Genomic DNA, 19068 nt, shown 5'->3' with positions numbered 1-19068 from the left:
ATGAGAGGAAAGCAGCTGAAGCTCCAGGCCCAGCTGATGCTGGGCAAGCCTGAGCTTGCCTTCCCTCTTTACTTGTCCCTCTCTGCGGCCCTCGGAACCTGCTTGTTCCCTTCTCCCCAGCTTTGCCATTAATAAACATTTCAGCTTCTTCACCTCATTTGTATCTTTGTGGAGCTGAAGTGGATCAAAACCTGAGCCCTGGAGCACGCAGGCCCCGTCCTGCCGTTCTTTTCTGTGCTGCGTTTTGTGCAGAGAGAAGCAAAGCACATCAGGCTGGAAAGGGCCCTGCCCTGAAGGTCTGGTTTCACAGCATTGTGAAAGACCTAAGGGTCTTGCTGAGCACACTGAAGGTCAGCAGTAGGACGAAGAGCCTGGATTTTAGAAGAGTCAACTTCAGTATTTCCTGAATCCAGCTGTGAGGGATTCCATGGCAAGCATCCACTGGGGGCAAAGGAGCTTGGAATGCTGGAAGTTATTCAAGAATAGATTCCTTGAAAGCACAGCAGTGGTCCTTCCCTACAAAGGGAGAGGAAGAGGGCAGAACCAGAGACCACCCTGATTTACAGTGAGCTTTAGGTGTACTAAAAAGGAAGCAAATGAAGCAGCAGTACAGGGGCTTACACACGACTATCCTGCTGTACGGAGCGCTCTCTGGCACTGCTGGGATCCTGGGTGCAGTTCTGTTCCCCACAACTGAGGAATTACAGCTCCTGCCTCGTACACAGTTAGGAACCCAAGGAAGTGAGACCAGAGGGAGGAGACCCTTCCAGTCTCTCTTGGGCATGGCTGCAAAACAGCTGCTGCTTCTTCCTCTTCCTATGTTTGGGGTTTGCTGATCCCAGAGCCAGGTTGTGCTCTATTTTCAAAAGACTGTTCAGAACAGGCATGAAAAGTGCTCTGTGCACAGTGGAGAGTCCTGGAAGGTGCTTGCAAGAGCATCTAACCCAAATCTACCCTTTTGCAGTTTAAATATGCGGCTTTCTCCAGCAAGAAAGAGCTCCTCTGGCTCTGCCAGTGCCTGTTCTGCTGCCTTTGGGCTACCTAATGTTGGGATAAGGAACTTGCACTAATTCCAGAGTCTGCAGTGACAACAAAGATGCTGAATTTGAGACTGGTAAGTTGCTATGGTGACTATATAAGGCTAAGCTGGAGTCCTAAAACTCCTTTGCTGCTGTGATGTTTGCTCAGCAGTTGAGAACTTGAGGACAATTGTAGTTTTGCTCTCAGCTTTGAGAATCACAGAATCCCCCAGCAGTTTGTGTTGCAAAGTATTTTAAAGATCCTGTAGTTCCAGTTGCCTGGCTGTGGGCAGGGACACCTTCCATTACGATTGGACTAATCCATCTTTACCTTCCCTCCTCTGGATTTTGATCTAATGTGAATATATCAGCTGATTAGATTTTGTAGCTCAAAGAAATAGAACAGGACTTTCCCAATATCCCATCTAAAGCCACTCTCTGGAAGTGGGAAGCCATTCTCTCTGTCCCTCCAGGCTCTTTCCCAAAGTTCTTTCCAGCTCTCTTGGAGCCCCTTTAGGCACTGGAAAGGGGCTCTAAGGGCTCCCTGGAGCCTTCTTCAGGCCGAACATTCCCAGTTCTCCCAGCCTATCAGTGAAATGCTCCAGTTCTTGGACCACTTCCTGCTCCTTGCTGGCCTCCTCTGGCCTTCCTTGAGATCCTCTGCATCCATCCCAAAGCCACCAGAGCTTGCACAGACAGAAGCTGCCCTCAGCTGCCTTAAGGGAAGAGCACACACAATCCTTCTGCAGCTGGAAACAGGGAGTTGGGGAAGAGCAGCCTGACCTCTCAGCGCTGCTAGAAAACTTTTCAGCTGAGGAAGGAGTTTTGTTGCACTGGAGACAGCAGCTTCCCCTTTGGCTTTAAACACAACCAAAGGCACAGTCATTGATTAGAGGCTGAATAAAATGATGTATTGCAGTCCTGCCCACCTCTCCCTCAGGGAACTGACAGGCTGCTGGCTTCAGACAGCTTTTCTTAATGAGACAGAATTTTTTCACAATCATGCCATCAGAGAACAAACAGGGGTAAAGCACTTTTATTTACACTTACTCAGTTTGTAAAACCATGTGTACACTGCCATCATTTAAAGTGCAAGCTACATGTCTTCTGAATAAACTGAAGGCATACCAGGTGCTATGTAAGATAAAATACTGCCACCAGTAGTTATACAACTAACTACAAATGCCAGTAGCATAGTTCAAACCCTGACCAGCTTAGTGTGTTACTTCCTCATGTATATTACCAGCCAAAAACATATTCCATTGCTTTAGATACAAGACTTTCATCTTTCCTAGGAGTTTGTCTGTCAGAAACCACCTAGAAGGCAGGGAGAAAAACAAAAAGAGAAAATACAGAGCATTAGTCAACATGTAGTTAATAGTTTTTACACTAAGCATTTTTTTCTTCTTCTCCTAAGTGCTACTATATTTTGACAAAATATGTTTCAAATCTCTTCAAAACAACCCCTTAATCCCTGGAAAAGTACCAAGTCATTAATTGAGTATTGTTTTATTATTATTTTAGAGACTGAACAGACTGAGCTTGTACTGGAACCACATCATTAAAGAACTGACAGCAAAAGGTAAAGGTCACATTGAAGCTAATGTCTGCACAGCCTCATAGAGGTAAGGGGAGACAACACAAAAACACATGTTTCTGTTTCCCTTAAAATACCTGATAGTCACTAGTGGAAGCCTTATATGCTGTTGCCAGAGGTCTCATGGTAGAAATCCTTGCACTGTAATTTGCAGGTTGTGTTGGTGTGCCAACAGATTTTGTAGGTGGAGTGAAAATCGAAGACATTGAGGATGTAGAGCTTCTTTCAGAGTTTTCCATCACACTCTTAAATAGAGGGTTAATATAATGTAAACAAATTCTGAAAAGCAGTATTCCAACCTTTATCATCTAAAATTATCTACTATTTGAATTTTTTGGATAGAACATAGTTGGATCCCAAAAGATAAAAGGTGTGTCAGTACAGAACATACAGGTACAAATGACCACCAAGCATTTTCCTCACTGCAATCATTTACATGTTGGATGATGACACTGCAAAGTAGTGCAAGGTTGGAATCTGTTCTTTGTCTGTACTGAGTGTCAGTCAAGTTAAACAATGTAGAGACTAAAATAGAAAAGGAAATGCAATCAAACTTCAAGGCTCCATTTTTATGGAGCTCATGTTTAGAAAGGAACGCATGTAGAATGGAAGAGGTAGGAGGTGACTTGATGGGAACCACAAGTTCCACAACAAACCAGAGAAAACAAGATGGTAAATAACAACCAGCCTGGGGACATGTGATTTGGTGCATTTAGACTCAGTGGAGCATAGGATTCAACCAGCCTAAAGACAGCAGAAATTCAGCAGCACGTTTGGTAGAAGAGCACTTTGCAAAAGAAACAATAGGACTGGTGCACATGGTGGGTGTGCAGCTGGCTCTGCTTAGCACAAGGGGAACCCATGGAACTGACTAATCCTTTTAAATCAGAAGCCTAAGTGCTGATGTCAAATCCATCATATCTAGTTTTCAGTTGCAGGAAAGTCTTACCAAAACCAATCCTTCAATGGATTAGTCTCCTGAAATCTTTTGCCTCCAAAAATACAAATGAATGACTATGGGTTTATTTATTGGTATAAGAAAGTGAATATTATCCACAAAAAACATAATGAGAATTCAGAAGTAATGAAGATCAGATGCCTGGCAATTATGTCTTAGATCATTACTCCTAGAGCTTCAGCTTACAGGCAATTCATTCATGGATACAAAGTGTAAAAGACGATATCATGGATATCAAAGAGTAAAAGGCATGGACAGACCTCCAGCAGAAGCCCACAGAGAAAAGGGCCATAGAAGTACTTGTTTCTGAATTTTATTGAGTCTAAGAAATGTTTCAGTCTGCTAAAACTTCAGTAATTGCAAGTTCAGTTTCTAAGGCTGCCTTCTCAGAATAGTTTACATTAGAAAGCTTACATTACTCTTTAGTATCATATATCCTTAAAGGAGACCAAAAAAAAATAATCTGTGCAGAATGACTGAGGAATGACTGTTATTTTCTTAAGCTAATGTACAGTACCCAGTGCAAAGGGCTGCACTTGTTAAAGGTCAGGATATTGCCAATACCTAGACATTAATAACTCATGTTAATATTAAGACTACAAGACAGCCATGTCTACCCCCAGCTACTACTTACAAGAGAGTGACATGTTTTTATAGGGGCAGGTGGGAGGACACGATTGGGATTTCCTCGCTAACAAATTTTCAATCCAAATTACTAAGATAAATTCAAGAGCCAGAAGCACATAGTCACATAAAAAATAGAGAGATACAATTAGGAGCAGCCACAGTCTTAATCTGCCATTAGGTATCTACTGCAGGCCCTAAATTCCAGTCAGGAAACTTATGTGAGTTGTGTTTTATAGTATGGTTTCACTTCCTCATCTCATACAGCAATATAATTGTGTGCATTGTAACTTCCCAAGAGCACAGAGAGTGCTCATCATGGTCTTTCTCAGCAGGAAATGTGGGCACGTATTTAAGAAAAAACTTATGTGAATGTGTAACAGACTATATCTATAGAGATGAACTACCTACAGTTTGCAATTCCAAAAGAAAAAAAAATAAACACATCAGGGAAAATAAAAAGCAAGGCCAAAAGCAGAGTGCCTTTGAACTAAAAGCAACTATTAACTTACTTTTTCTATACAAGGCTTGACACCAATCATGATAGATTCACCAAAAACTTTTCCATCTTTGCTTAAGGCTTTCCGGGCTTGAAGCTTAGACTGATATCGAATATGCATCCAGTTTCCTGTGTTGGACATCTGAATGAGATCAAGTGAAAATTGTGAAATGTAGTTGTTTAAATGCTTAATTCACAATGTTTTCTGACCTAAGTGTCAAACTAAGACATACCACATGCTTTAATATGTTTCCATACTGAGCAAACTGTAGTAGAATATAGGAAGCTGATGCTTGAGGAAATCTGAAAGACAGAAAAAAATACTCATAAAATTGAGTGGTTTAAGAATTCAGGTGAAGCATTTACAGAAATGCAGAAGAGAGCACTGTAATATCAGAAGCAGTGACTTGAGAAATACCACCTTCTAGGCACTTTAGCACACACACCCCAACAGCAGAATGGTGCCTTTCTAACTAGAAAAAATCATGTGTAGCTCAAATTAAGATGGCTAACTGAAATGTATGTGTTTGCTTGCTTTAACCATAGCTGTACTTGCAGCACATACCAATGCCAGACAACATCAATGCCCAAGTATGCTCTAAAGACTTCACCCAGGTTTTTCCAATACTTTGGAAATCAACTTACCCAAATACAGTTACCCATGTGTCATCGAGTTGATCTTCTGAAGTAAGGGAATCACCTTGAGTATAAAAAGGATCCAGCTGAGCAGGAGATAGAGTTGTCTTCTTAGGCTGCCCAATACTTGCAGGGCTGAACATGCTTGAAGAAGCTGTTCAATTGAAATGATATTGCTGAACAGATTTCTTTTGCAAGACAGAGGTTTATTAGAAAAGAATACATTCAGTGTCAAGCATTTCACTTGGATGTCGAAGAGTTTGATGGGGATTTACTCACAGACAGAACAAGTAAGTCAATCATAACTTCACATCTGCAAACACACTAGGAAGTTTTTATGGCTAGCAACCTAGTGTTCTCTTCAACTTCAAAACACCAATAGCTTAATACAGTTGCCAAATAGGAACAGGCCAACACAATAAAGCTTAGCAAGAAGCCACCAGTTCATACACAAGATATCAAACCTTGTGAAGATGGAAGGCAATCCATCAATCTCAGCTTCTTCACTCAATTACAACCACCTCTGTGCTCAGTTCAACACCACATTTGGAACAGGGAACAAGAAAAGCTGCTTGAAACTCAGTCTCAGAATAAATAATTATTTCCTACTCATACCCACACACCTTTTGAAAAGCTAACAAATACACCACCTCTTCATAAACTAGCAAGGAACTGATGTAGCTTGAACAGTGATGCTTTTTCTGTATTAAAAAAAGCAGTAAGAAAAGAGAACAGAAATTTTGACAGGACATCTACCTGCTCCTGGAGTTGATGGCAGAATTCCAGTGGATGGGCTCTGTAATAAAGTAAAGCTGCCCTGTATTAATATACAGAAAGGAACAAATTATTCTTATAGGTATACTGCTCAGATCAAGTGATTTAAACATTCAGGTAATAATATTAATTGCCTTAAGTTATTCTTAATTTTTTAGAGAACAGATATTTGCATGTATATTTAACAAAAGATTACCAAGAGCTATTAATGAAAAGTTATTTGACAGCATATTTGACATATGCTTTGTGAAACAAAGTAGCTTTAAGTATCAATAATCAGAAACCTTCTTAGAACAGTTCAATGCACTACTGCTGCACTGTAATAATTCACACATTCATATGCATCCTGATGGGAAGGATATTAGCATCCTAATTTTATCAGCGTTTTCACTGCCTAAAGGGTTCAGAAATCATGGGAACATAACCTTCCCTTCTATGGAGACTATTACTAGACTTACTTTCCTGCTCAACTATTTAGTGCATAGAAGGAAAGAATACTTTGAGTTTTAGATGGTAGCACTTGTTTTTTGTTTTTTTTTTTTTTAACATACGATTTCAACACTCAAAACAATTTTAGTCTACTTTTAGCCTGAGTTATGGCATTTCTTAGATTCAAGATCAAACAGCCTGGAGATACCTGTAGACCTAGCAACATAGGTTCTCATAGATGCTCAACATTTTTTGAAATTTAACATCCAGTCCTTGAAGACGCTCTGTGAAGGATTCTGTCCTTCACAGAGAACCTCAGCTTTCAGAATAAACTTTTCAGAAGGCAACACTCAATACAAAGACTGCTCATTCAGTTTAAAGTGTTCTCCTTGCATCAGAAGAGTTCAGTGAAAAAGGACCTTAGTAATGCTTCATTAGTTAGTTAAGCAGCAGAGATTATAATAAAATTTAGCTCATAGAAAGTTCAGTGTTTCTCCTTCAAAATTAACCCCAACTGTTTGATTAGATACTTTATTCAGAAAAAAATTCCTGCTGTTTCCATAAGTGCCTCTATTGCCTTCTAAAAGGTAATCACAGAAACCCAGAATTATTAAGGTTGGAAAAGATCTCAGATCGAGTCCAACCATTAACCTAACACTCCCATCTTGACCCCTAAACTGTGTCCCCAAGTGCTACTTGCACACATTTTTGAACACTTTCAAAGATGGCAATTCTAATACTTCCCTAAGTGGCCTGTTCCAATGCCTGACCACCCTTTCAGTGAAGAAATGTTTCCTGATATCCAATCTAAACTTCTTTTGGTGCAACCTGAGGCCATTTTCTCTTGTCCTATTACTTGTTACCTGGGAGAAGAGACCAGCCTCTACCTTGCTACAAGCTCCTTTCAGGTTGTGGAATGGTCCTTCTGGCAATCAGCAGCCCAGTAAACTTACAAGAAAATGAAAAGCTGATAAACAAAGCTGAATTTGAGAACATAACTGACTTGCATAACTGAGGATCACTTGCATTTTTCATTTGCTGCTGAACTGAAAATTGGCAGTAACAGGAAACTGCTTCATGACCACAGCTCTTGTTCGAACAGGAACAGGTACACCAAACAACCCATACTAAGCAACAGCATGATCTCTAGGCTCAACACTCATTTTGCTACAACAGTTTCTACAGCTAAGTTAGAGAATTCACTGAGGCAGTAAGCTGCCTCACATCTTCTGCTAAGAACAGGCCAGTGCTGAAGACACTTACTGTTCTTCTTAAGGACGGAGGTGCTGATCCAAGCCCAGGACTAGATAACTCATCATAGATGCTTCTAACAGGTGGAGCACCACCTTTATCCTTATGTGAAGGGACTACTGGTTGTGGGGGAGACCCTCCTGCAATTCAAAGGAACAAAAGAAGAGCATGAGAAAACTTGTCATTTTGCTTTGGTGCTACTTGTTCTTGAAACTTCAATAATACATTCAGCCATGCTCTCGTGTTGATTGTTGTTGAGACTTGATGGTTTCACTGGAGGTTTGCAGAGCCATCTGTCCTACCAAACTGTTCAGGTTTGAATGCTCTAGGTAGGAACATCACAGATGTCTCACACAGCATCCTGTTTATAATACAGAAGTATTATTGGTAATAATACAGAAGTATTATTTAGAACTTTAAGACCTCTTATTAACCCATTATATTCACTGTTTACATGTTCTTTCTCTGAAGTCCTGAGCATGGCTGTATCTTTCAATTTTAAGCCAAGCTAGAAATCTATTTTAATTGTTTGAGAGACTAACTTGCCTATAGTACAGACACAAAAGCAAGAATTTTAAAAACTGAGATATATAAAATTGAGATTTATAAAAATTGAACCATACCAAAATGCACAGAGACATTGCACATTACTGTCACATTCCCACTGTCCAAATTCCTTGGCTTCTTATCTAATTTCATATAAAATAAAAGTGTAAGCTCTTGAGAGCAAGGACTAGCTTGTATATAGACAGGATGAAGTTAAACCAGCTGCCCTCCGATTTTGTAAACTTGGGGACTTCCAGTATAACAGGGAAGTAAACTTCTTGAAAGAACTTGACCTATCTTAACCCTTTGTGTGGATTTACCCCAGGGGGAAAAAAAAGTAGTTTGCATCAAGTTTTCATTTGCAAAATGTTTGGAAACCAAGCTTTTCCAATCTTAAATTCTGAGCCTCAAGGCTCTACTCTGAACTATTGAACACATACAAGAACTGCTTCTGTTACATGGAATAATGTGCATTATGTAAAGCACTCTCCCATCAAGGTTTGCAGTTTAAGTGATGTACTTGATCACTTCCTTTAGGAAGTTTGTGTTAGTGTCTTACTAGCTCCTCTCTTGCTAAAATTGATACTCTGAGGCTATAAAAAACCCTTTAAAAAACCATTTGGTGAAATTCACATGATTACTTTCAATTTCATAAATATTTTCCTAAGAGGTTTGTTCCCAGATGTGTAGGGGCAGGCAGATAAGAGCAAGAAGCAGACGACCAGCAAACCTCCAACTACGGAACATTTTAATTTGGAAGGGACCTGGAAAGATCATTGAGTCCAATCCGGCCTGACATTCAAAGAAGAGAATATTTTATTAAGAGAAATTCTTGCAGTACTTTAATCCTCAATTTTTCCTTCAAAATGACTAGCATATTAGCACTATCAGATGTTAAATTATGCCAACTGATTTAGTACAAAAGCCAAGATCACCCATGGCATGTCAACTACTCATTGATTCTTCTCAGAGAAGAAAATAGATGTACAATACTAACATGGGTAAGAACCTCTCCTAGTCTGATTAATTAGGTGGTTGAAGAGAAATGAGCATCTACAGCTAGGAAAAGTCACTACTCCAGCCCAATGACAGCAGACATCAAGAGTTTAGCAACAATCACTAGATACTAATTAAGAAGTTGATTTTCAGTTTTTCTCCCTCCATTTTTTTTAAGTTTGAAAATCTGTTAAGTGGCCTTTTAGAATTCAAAGAAATAGAAAAATTTCTGCAAAGAAATCAGCAGTTTGCACAAGCTGTATTTCGTTTGCCAGCAGGTATCTCTGTTTTCAACATCAATGTAAGTGCAACTGACTTGCAAAGAGTTGTGTAAATTGATTCTGTATTAGGAGAGGTTTATTACCTTCCTCGTAAAACAAAATTTTCCTGATACCAAAACTGTCACATTTAAAACATTTATTATAATTGAATACACTGAGTTCACCACTTACTCAATCAGTGGAGTTTGCTTACAGAAAGAACTAAAACTATAAGGATTCAAGTCTGCAGCAGTCATGCAGAACAATGAAACAAACCAATTTTTTGCTTTCAGGACAATTTTCCGACATTCAACAAATTCTGACCTGCAAGCAGTGGAGACCTTGTTTCCATGACACCGATTGAAGGGCCGTATAAAGCACGTGGCTGCGGAGTCACTGGTGCAGGTAAGTCACCCATCAAAAACCCAGGGAGGAATTGAGCACTAGTTCCTTGTTTTGGAGATGTCGGGGAGCCAAGAGTCATTGGTTCAGCTCCTGAAAACAAAATTTTAAAATATGAAAAAGAAAAGTGAAAGAGAAAGACAAAGGCAGTTTTTTCCATTGTGGGCTCTATGAAAGAAACATAACACAAGATCCAGGAAGTGATTAAGATCACAGAATCCCAGAACTGTTAGGGTTGGAAAGGATCTCTGGAGACCATGTACTCCAAACCCGGTGCCAAGGGAGGGTCACCCAGAGCAGGTACACAGAAACGTGAGTTTGGAATGTCTCCAGAAAGGAGACTCCACAGCCTCCCTGGGCAGCCTGTTCCAGGGCTCGGCTACAAGAAGTTCCTCCTCACGCTGAGACAGAACTTCTTGTTTTGGTTTATGGCCCTTACTCCTCTCTCTGTCGCTGGGCATCACCGAAAGGAGCGTGGCACCATCCTCTTGGCACCCGCCTCGGAGGTATTCACTTGTATTAATGAGACCAAAGGCGGTTTCATCATTCATTTTACAGGTAAGCCGAGTTTATCACAGTGTTGTATTTTTCGCAATTTCAAGTGGCGACCGATCGATCTAACCCCGCTCTCCTTTCGCATCACCCCATCGCGAACCGCCCCTTCCCGGCGCCGTCTCCCACCCCGGCCCAGCAGCATCCACACCCCCTGCCCAGCGCAGGGGCTCGGCCCCGGCCCCACAACCCTCACAGGGGCGCAGGCAGCGCCCGGGAACCCGCGGGGCGCCCCCGGCCGGGCCGGGCCGGGCAGCGCAGCCCCTGAAGGGCGCCCGGCGGAGCCGGAGCGCGGCGCGGGCCGGGGGAGCCGCGGGCCCAGGTCACCTGCGGGCGGCAGCTCCATGGCGAAGGCGGCCATGTCGGCCAGGAGGGCGGGAATGCGGCGGCGGCGGTGGCTCCGCCGGGCGCTTTCAAACCGCACGGAGCTTCCTGCCGTCGTCACTTCCGACCCTCCCCATCACATGGTGGGACAAAGCGGGGCGGGCAGAGCCCCGTCATGGGGTGAGGGTGTCGGGGCCCAGCATCGGCTTGTGCCGGCCGGTCCCCTCAGGGCTCCCTGGCAAACGGTCCCTCAGGGAGGGGCGGGTTGCGAACGGAGCTGAGGGAATCGCGGTCGCTGTTACCAAGGGCTGGTCCTGGGCTGCTCCCGCCGGCTGGGAACTCGGAACGGCCTCCCTACCCTGCCTTCCCCAGGGAAAGGGTGTCGGTCAGTGCCCGGGCTGCCGGCGGCCGCCGGGACAAGGCAATGAGCTGCTCCCCCGCGGATACGGGGGTCAGTGACCACGGACAGCCATGGTTGCCTGATCCCCGCATTAACGTTTAGCATAGAATCATGGAATGGGTTGGCTTGGAAAGGATCTTAAAGCTCATCCAGCTCCACCCGCTGCCATGGGTAGAAACACCTTCCACTATCCCAGTGAGCCCTGTCCAACCTGGCCTTGGGCACTTCCAGGGATGGGGCGGCCACAGCTTCTCTGGGCAACCTGTGCCAGGGCCTGCCCACCCTCAGGGTAAATAATCTAATCTTAACCTACTCCCTCTCTTTGAATCCATTCCCCCTTGTCCTGTCACTATGTGTTCTTGAGCAATTCACATTGAGAACAAAAGAGGTCTTGGTTCAAACACAACAACGTGCTACAGTTCAAACTACTGGTACCAGGACAGAACACCAATCTTGAAACCAAACATTTGAAATCCCTTTAGCACACAATTTATCCAAACACAGTGTTCTCTTTATTTTGTTGCATATTAATATATCAAATCATTAAGAGCTGGCATAAAGGCCACAAAATACTATTAAAATCTTGTAGATACTGTTTTTAAGAGCATATTAAAACAGTAATTTCAGCCTGGGATCTCTCAGGAAGACAAAATTACACGTTCTATGATCTGTTCTTTACATATGATGTGGAATGGAGTGAGGGGGCAGCACATGAGAACCAGATGAGAAGAAAAGAGGAGCATGAGCAGAGACAGATCATTATTAACGTTTTTTGTATCTCTACTGAAATGGTGTACAGGAAAAAAAACCCTGCTAGTTCCAAGACTGGACTCATCATGCTAGTGCACTTCAAACCACTACTAGATGAGAAACAATAGAAATACACAAAGCATTAAAGCATCCTATGCATTTTGAGCATCCTCAAAAGACCATAGTTTTAATTAAAAAAGAATAATGGCTGGCTAGCCCACAAAATTCAGTAATATCATCTATAGTTGCAATATAATTTAAAAATCTAATATCAGCGTACTTCATTATATGAACATTGTATTATCTTGATTTTACAACCAACTAGGAATGCACAGATTTGGAAAGAAAGCAACTTACCTCAGTTATTTTACTTCCTTTCTCTATTACCTGCATTTTCTGATGGTTCAGTGAGCAAACCATCATTCTATTGTTTTCTAATATTTCAAGGAAAACTGAGCTGTATCTTTTTATTAGAGCTCCTGTTGTAGGCAAAACTTCTCTGAAGTCAGTACAACACCATTTGGCCTTTTGATGACATGTTGGAAAAAACAGGGTCAAAGGAGGGTAAGAAAAAAAAATATAAAGACTTGAAAATGCACATGTGAAAGGGGATTTCAAAATGACATTAAAATACATCCAATATCTCTTCCTGCATAGTCAAAACACATCATTTCACTTCTCTCTTTGCATCAGTCATGATTGTTTATGCTTCCATTTGCCTTTAAAATCTGTTCTTGGTACTTGTGGAGCTGCTCCATGAAGCCAGGATTTGGACAAGCTGCAGGCCTTGCATTTTTCACCAAGGAAAAGGCTCTGGCAAAGCTCAGTCTTTCTGAATTCATTAGAAAACCAATGACTACAGCTGCTGCACGGGAGACTCCTGCATTACAGTGAACCAGCACCACGCCATCCTCCAAGAAAGAATGAAATGTAAGTTATTAACATAAGGATATTCATTAGACAGATTGCAAGTGTAAGAAACTTTACATAAAATTATTGTAAGACTTATTGAAAGCTCCTTGCTGAGCTCAAAGTAAATACTTACACATATAAGTAAGTCCAGACAAAGATATAAGCGTGACATAAACATGAAATTGAGTATTTTTCTATTCAAAAATGCTTTATTATTACCAAATTTGTCAAACTTAATTCATACCACAGAACTAAAACACATCGTTTTTCTTTCTTCCTGAGGCCTTACAGCAGCCTGTTAATGTAAAAACCAAATCACAGACACCTGAGATACTGAAGTATCTGATCTAATTGACTGCCAATTTTGAAATAGATTTTATTTGCAATATGGAAAGGTACTTGACAGTATCTTGTTAAAGGTTAAAGACATAGCAAGGCAGCCAAGAGCTGGGCACAGAGGCAGATTTTAGAACATCTTGTAGTCCCAGTTGCATGTTTCTTGTGCACTCTGCAGGGAAGATTCTGGGTAACAGGGATCATGCACAGGAACAGAAAAATTAGAAAAGACATTGTGTGATTTGCAACAGATCTCTCCCTTCCCACCACACCACTGGTGCAACTAAGGCCCCTTAACTGGGCACTAGGGTGCAAAATCCAAAACTACTCAATCTCCCATAAACTCACAAATGCTTCTGGGGTTTGAACTCAGGCTTATCCTGAATTACATATAAAATTAATAAAATTAACTACTTAAACATTTCCCTCACAACCTTTGAGACACCTGAATGGCTCTTTTTAAACACTGCAAGTTTTGTTAAGAAATAACAAGCCCAAATTAATACAAAGACTACTAGACAATCTAGCATGTGTTAAGCAATGTTTGCAAGGCCCAGGCTTTATGATGTTGTCATGTTTGTATATCAGACTGTGACCTGGAAAAGCCCCTTTGACACAAGAGACCACCAAACCCTCAGCACTTCCATATTCTGAATGAAAATACTGAAACATGGCATGATGTGCTCAGATACTTGAGGCTCAACAAAACTATTCTAGATATAAACAGCCTGTTTTGTCTGCCCTTTACAGATACAAGTTACTTAATGGGAATTTTATCCAGAGACAAAAAGGTGTTTTAAAGACCAGGGTTCCTTTCCAGGAACTTAATATTTTGGGTTACAGATTTGGGAGCTACAATTATCTGGTATTTTAACAGACACACAGACCAGAAAATGGTTCATGCTGCAAAAATCTTCCAGTTTAAATAACAAGACAAAGAGGTGTGGAATGGAATATTATTATCCTTGTTGGAGAAATTCCAAGCTGAGACTAGAAGAATGAGGCACAACATTATGACAGAGCTAGGAACAGAGTCTAAGCTCCTGCATCCCAGCACAGCAAATAATGGTAACAGCCTTTCTTGCAATGGAAATCACATCTTCTGTGCACTGCCTGCTAGAAATTGCTCTCTTTAATTTTTTTTTTCTTTTCCTTTGTACAGTTTATGCTTTATTTCCCTCTTTCACATTTAAGTCTGATGTGTCTTTTTAAGTAACTGGTTTGCTTTACACTGCCAAAAAATATAGTGATGCTCATTAATCCTGAAAATTATTGAACATTAATGAATCTGGGCCATAATATTAAACCAACTTTAATACGGAGAATGTTTATCTTTCCTTACTGAAGTCCATTGTTTACAGTTCATACAAAACTGAATTTGGCATGTCATTCTTAACTAATTTTGTATTAGTTGTGAATACAGAATAAAAGTGAGAAACAGACAGCAAACAGGAAATTCACCTGTATTTACCAAGAACTCCTTGCTCTGATGCTGATACTCTGAAATGGTCTGTGCACTTGCAAGAATCATGTCAGATTCAAGACCAAGCTGGGGTTTTTTTTAGTTTTTATGGAGAGAGAAACAAAATCACCTTCCACCAACAGAAAAGGTGATTATACAATAGTTCTACACAGTGGGCAAAAAGCCTCATCAAGGGAAGAAATTTTAAAAAAGGCTAATGTAATTCCTTATAGATCCATTTTACTTTGCAGTGAACTGAGGCTTTTCCCTTAGGAAAGATAGGGGGAGCAATAAGGAGTGATGTTCATGAATAAGCAAAGATTTTCTCTTTGGAAACACAAGACTTCAGAAGTTTTATTATTAGATATTAAACATTTTAAAAAAGTATCTCTCATTCATAGTATTATGACTTGACATGGGTCACTGAATGTGTCATGGAAAACCTGCCTGCCAAGTTGGAGCCTAGAAGAAAAGCTGAGCTCTGATCAGTATCAGAATTTGTGCCATGGTGTCTAGAGACTTGAGCCATTACAGTTTTAGAAAAGTGAATCCTGTTACAAGTAGCCAGCTGGCAATGACTTACAGAACAGTGCAGGCTTCACTTGCATCCTCAAATTCACATGCTTTCATACTTCCTTCATGGAGTTAACCATGTTCTAGAAATAATTTCTCATATATCATGTTCTCTCACCAGTGAACATCTCTTCCCTCCCCCATTTTAGGAGATAGAACAGTAATGTCTCTGTGGTTACTTCAACAGAAGAACACTTCATGACACAATTTATCATAAGCTCTTTCAACACTATTTTGACAAAGTAAATAAAGTAATTTAAACCACCTAGAGATCTGTCTCTGTATATCACTATCATGTGCTTTTTGAACTGATCCTGGAGAACAACTATTCCACCAATTACCTTCTCTTTCATCCACCTCTTCCATCAGAAAACTACTTAATGTTGTTGTAAAAGTTTTCCTGTAAACTCCTGACCTACAAAACAGTAACTGAGATATAGACACCAGAGGCAGAAAGCAAAATTGTGCAGTTGTGAATGGCAACTCTCATTTAGAAATGAACTGGAAAGTGTAATTAGAAACCTTGAAAAGGTCATTTAGTGATAATACGTTATCACATAGCTTGTAAATTATAAATGAGAGAAGGAAAGAACACTGAGACACAGAGAAAACTGGGGCAAGATCATCTTTTATCCCAATCTACATAAACAATGAACCTGACAGATATGGTAAAATAACACCCAATAATGTTTGGTTGTTGAGTTATAGTTTAGATTCCAAAACAGTGGTTGTCATAAATTACACACTAAACCTGAATTTAACAGCTCTGAGCTGGGCTACAGATAACTCTGCCAAGCAGCCCCAGAAGGGTTTTTCAGCCTATTTTCTACGTCACATCCTTTCAGGATTTTGTGAGCAGTTAAATCCCTTTTGGCTCCAAGACTACTAGCACATTTTCTGATATTCTTGGTATGTATGTGGATTCACAGCATCTTCTTGGTGCAACCTGGTCTGGTGGGAGGTGTCCCTGCCCATGGCAGGGGGTTGGAGCTAGGTAATCTTTAATGTCCCTTCCAAGCCAAACCCTTCAATGATTCTATAATGAAATGCACAAGGATGGTGAACAGCTGATGATAAACCACACAGATCTGTAAAAGCTCTGTTTCTTGCTTCTAATCCAGGCTGGTTTCTAATCCAAAACAACATCCCCAATGGAGAAATACATTCTCTTCATTTCCTTTTGTCAGGGGTAGTGACTTGGATTTAGGATGCAGTTGAGTAATCTCAAGTCAAGCCCTGGTCCAACTGTTTTAAAGATGCATTTCTTTAAAACTCAAGACAGTCATTCTGAAAAGCAATGCTGGAGGGAATGAGGATTAATAGCAGTGCCATGTCTCTAGGAATGCTTAGAAATTACTTGGATTTTCTATTTAAAATTTAAAAAGACAATGGCAAAACTATTTATTTGGTACCATATTTTAACAAAAGAAGCTGCTTTAGTTCTTACATAGTGTTATAAATAATCTACACAGGATAACTACTAACATTAATTATTGATAGACTGTACCTGGATCCTGGCTTTCTCAATAAACTCAAAACATTCAGGGAAATAGGAGGTAATATCAGTTTCTGGGAGGTCCAGAATGGAAATGGTCTTGTATGTAAAATCATCAAGGAAGGCATTTTGGACTCCATATGCCACATTTAGAACGTGAGTGACCTAAGTCAAAAAAAGAAAAGAAAAGAAAAGAAAAAGGCATTTTCTGAAGATAGCAAGCAAAACGAGCAGTAACAAAGGTGCCTTCATCTTTAGGCATACACAGACTCTACCTTACACTGATGCAAAGTTCAGTTTTACGTACATATGTTGTCTATGGTATGCTTTTCTCCAAGCAAAGTTTTGAAGTGTGTTAATGCATACTGTGATAAATCTCAGGGTTTTTCTGAGAGGAAATGAAAAGATCAGTGCTCAAACACAGACTAAAAAATGGGTTTTAAACAGAAAAGGGAGTTTTCATCACATGGTTGGAAAATAAAAGAGAAAGCAATAGGAATGAGAACACAGACCACCCAACAATCACCCAAATTTCAAGCCTGCTCTAACCCATCATGTTAATGTTCCTTCTGGTTAGTGACCAGAAACATTTCCTGAAGCAGGAGGATTTGAGAGTAAACTACTCCTGTTCTTGGCAGGCAACACCACCTCTGGCCATCTCTGCTCTGTCCAGCCTACAGCCAGGTTATGGATTATTTAAAGTTACAGTAAAATGACATTTAGATGGCACCAGATGCCAACCTGGTGCATGCCCTGTCCTGCACAACCACCACTGTCCAAAGGCCTTATCAGCCCATTACTGCACTAGAGTAAAAAGACAAAACTGTGGGACAAACTTAGAGAAGCTGCTTTGTTTTTCTAGTTTCGTCAATCCACATAAGGCAAGGGGGAATGGTGCTGCTTAGTGTCTGAAGTGGAAATGCCTATGGCAGTGTAGGAATCTGTTCCATTAAACAGCTCTACACAATCATCACTCTTGCAGGGAAGCAAGATTCTTCTCAGTGGTACCTAGCAACAGGATGACGAGCAATTGCCATAAACCAAAACCTAAGAAGTTCCACCTCAGCATGAGGAAGGACTTTAGATTGAGGGTGGCCAAGCACTGGAACAGGTGCCCAGGAAGGTCACAGGGTCTCCCCTGGAGACATTCCAAACCCACCTGGACGTCCCTGTGCCACGTGCTCTGGGTGACCCTGCCTTGGCAGGGGGTTTGGACTAGATAATCTCCAGAAGTCCCTTGGAAGATTCTGGGATGCTCTGAAAGCTATTCAGCTTCTCGTGAAGCCAACAGAAACCAATCCACCTGCAAACGGAGCAGCCTCTTGAAAATACAAGTGGAATACATTTTTTTTCTCAGATTCGCTAGAGGATTTTTCAGAATTTTTAATTTACAGGAGAAACGCGCTGCGCTCATTATGCGAGATGCCTCCGTACACCCACGAAATGCTACCTTGTGCTTCCTCATCGTCTCCAGGTCGTGAGCAGCATCCTGCGACCCTGCGGAGAGAGACAGAGCGTGCCCGTAGCTGCACCGAGTCCCCGCCCGCCCGGCTGGAGCATCTCTCCCCTCTCCCAGCGCACTCACCCAGCAGCAGCCAGGGCTTCACCACGCCGACCTGCAGGTCAGCGCTCAGGTCCTGCACGAAGCCGCCGCCGGGCGCCGCCTCCTCCTCCTCCTCCATGTGCAGGCAGGCGCCGCGCCACGTCTCGACGATCCTGCGGCCGGTCAGCGTGGTGACGCGGGTGCGCTGCTTCCGCAGGTTGGCCCTGGAGAAGCTGCGGATCTCCTGGGCGAGGGAGTGCATGGCGCGACTGCCGGCAGTGCCGTGCCGTGCCGTGCCGTGCCGTGCCGTGCCGTGCCGTGCCGTGCCGTGCCGTGCCGTGCCGCCGCCCGTGACGCGGCCCCGGGGGCGGTACCGCGGTGCCCCGGGTGCCGCGGCCCCCCCGGGCCGTGCTGTCGTAACTGAAGGAGCCTTTAAATAGAAAAGGCATCTTTGCAGGCCATGCAGCAGCGCCTGTCTGGCTCTAAGTGGGACCTGCTTGTCGGGAAGCGTGGGAAAACATTGGAAAGAGCTTAATGGGAGATATTAGAGTTCAATATATATATTGGGTTTGTTTTCTTTCCTCAGAGTCATTTGACTAGTGACCAAAGACTAAAGAAAATCACTTTCTTATGTTTACCAGAGAGGTAAAATGAACAAAAGGGAGACAAGGTGAGGCTGCTTCCCTTATTCCCAAACTTAATGCCCATGTTTTCATGTATTCTTTGTAGT

General features: G+C 41.8%; 2 protein-coding genes across 3 annotated transcripts; both read right to left on the bottom strand.

The window, feature by feature from the left end:
• Positions 1–2039: 2039 nt before the first annotated feature.
• On the bottom strand, positions 2040–10970 carry NUP35 (nucleoporin 35). 2 transcript variants are annotated; one of them, XM_036387125.2, is made up of 9 exons: positions 10871–10970; positions 9914–10084; positions 7800–7927; positions 6090–6150; positions 5343–5487; positions 4931–5000; positions 4711–4839; positions 2694–2861; positions 2040–2336 (listed from the first exon to the last, which is right to left on the bottom strand). In XM_036387125.2, the coding sequence occupies exons 1-9, from the start codon at positions 10902–10904 to the stop codon at positions 2259–2261; spliced, it is 984 nt and encodes a 327-aa protein (XP_036243018.1). In that variant the 5' UTR covers positions 10905–10970; the 3' UTR covers positions 2040–2258. The 2 variants fall into 2 exon arrangements, with proteins under 2 accessions (XP_036243018.1, XP_036243017.1); XM_036387124.2 differs by lacking the exon at positions 10871–10970 and having other exon boundaries at positions 9914–10562.
• Positions 10971–11756: 786 nt separating this feature from the next.
• DUSP19 (dual specificity phosphatase 19) lies at positions 11757–18665 on the bottom strand. Its single transcript, XM_036387039.2, has 4 exons — positions 18381–18665; positions 18246–18292; positions 16808–16960; positions 11757–12928 (listed from the first exon to the last, which is right to left on the bottom strand). The coding sequence occupies exons 1-4, from the start codon at positions 18598–18600 to the stop codon at positions 12707–12709; spliced, it is 642 nt and encodes a 213-aa protein (XP_036242932.1). The 5' UTR covers positions 18601–18665; the 3' UTR covers positions 11757–12706.
• Positions 18666–19068: the final 403 nt, after the last annotated feature.

This window comes from Molothrus ater, chromosome 7 (assembly GCF_012460135.2).
Source record: "Molothrus ater isolate BHLD 08-10-18 breed brown headed cowbird chromosome 7, BPBGC_Mater_1.1, whole genome shotgun sequence".
NCBI classification, from domain to species: Eukaryota; Metazoa; Chordata; class Aves; order Passeriformes; family Icteridae; genus Molothrus; species Molothrus ater.
This window is presented reverse-complemented; position numbering and strand designations above follow the sequence as displayed.

Excerpts from the sequence above, each read along its gene's own strand:
- DUSP19 (XM_036387039.2), bottom strand. The coding sequence starts at position 18,600 with ATGCACTCCCTCGCCCAGGAGATCCGCAGCTTCTCCAGGGCCAACCTG. Across the intron at positions 18,293-18,380 it reads GAAGCCCTGGCTGCTGCTGG|GGTCGCAGGATGCTGCTCAC; the intron begins GTGAGTGCGCTG and ends CTCTCTCCGCAG. Across the intron at positions 12,929-16,807 it reads TTGAGAAAGCCAGGATCCAG|GATGGCGTGGTGCTGGTTCA; the intron begins GTACAGTCTATC and ends TCTTTCTTGGAG.
- NUP35 (XM_036387124.2), bottom strand. The coding sequence starts at position 10,151 with ATGGAAAAAACTGCCTTTGTCTTTCTCTTTCACTTTTCTTTTTCATAT. Across the intron at positions 5,488-6,089 it reads GCCATCAACTCCAGGAGCAG|CTTCTTCAAGCATGTTCAGC; the intron begins GTAGATGTCCTG and ends TCAATTGAACAG. Across the intron at positions 4,840-4,930 it reads GAAACATATTAAAGCATGTG|ATGTCCAACACAGGAAACTG; the intron begins GTATGTCTTAGT and ends GATCTCATTCAG.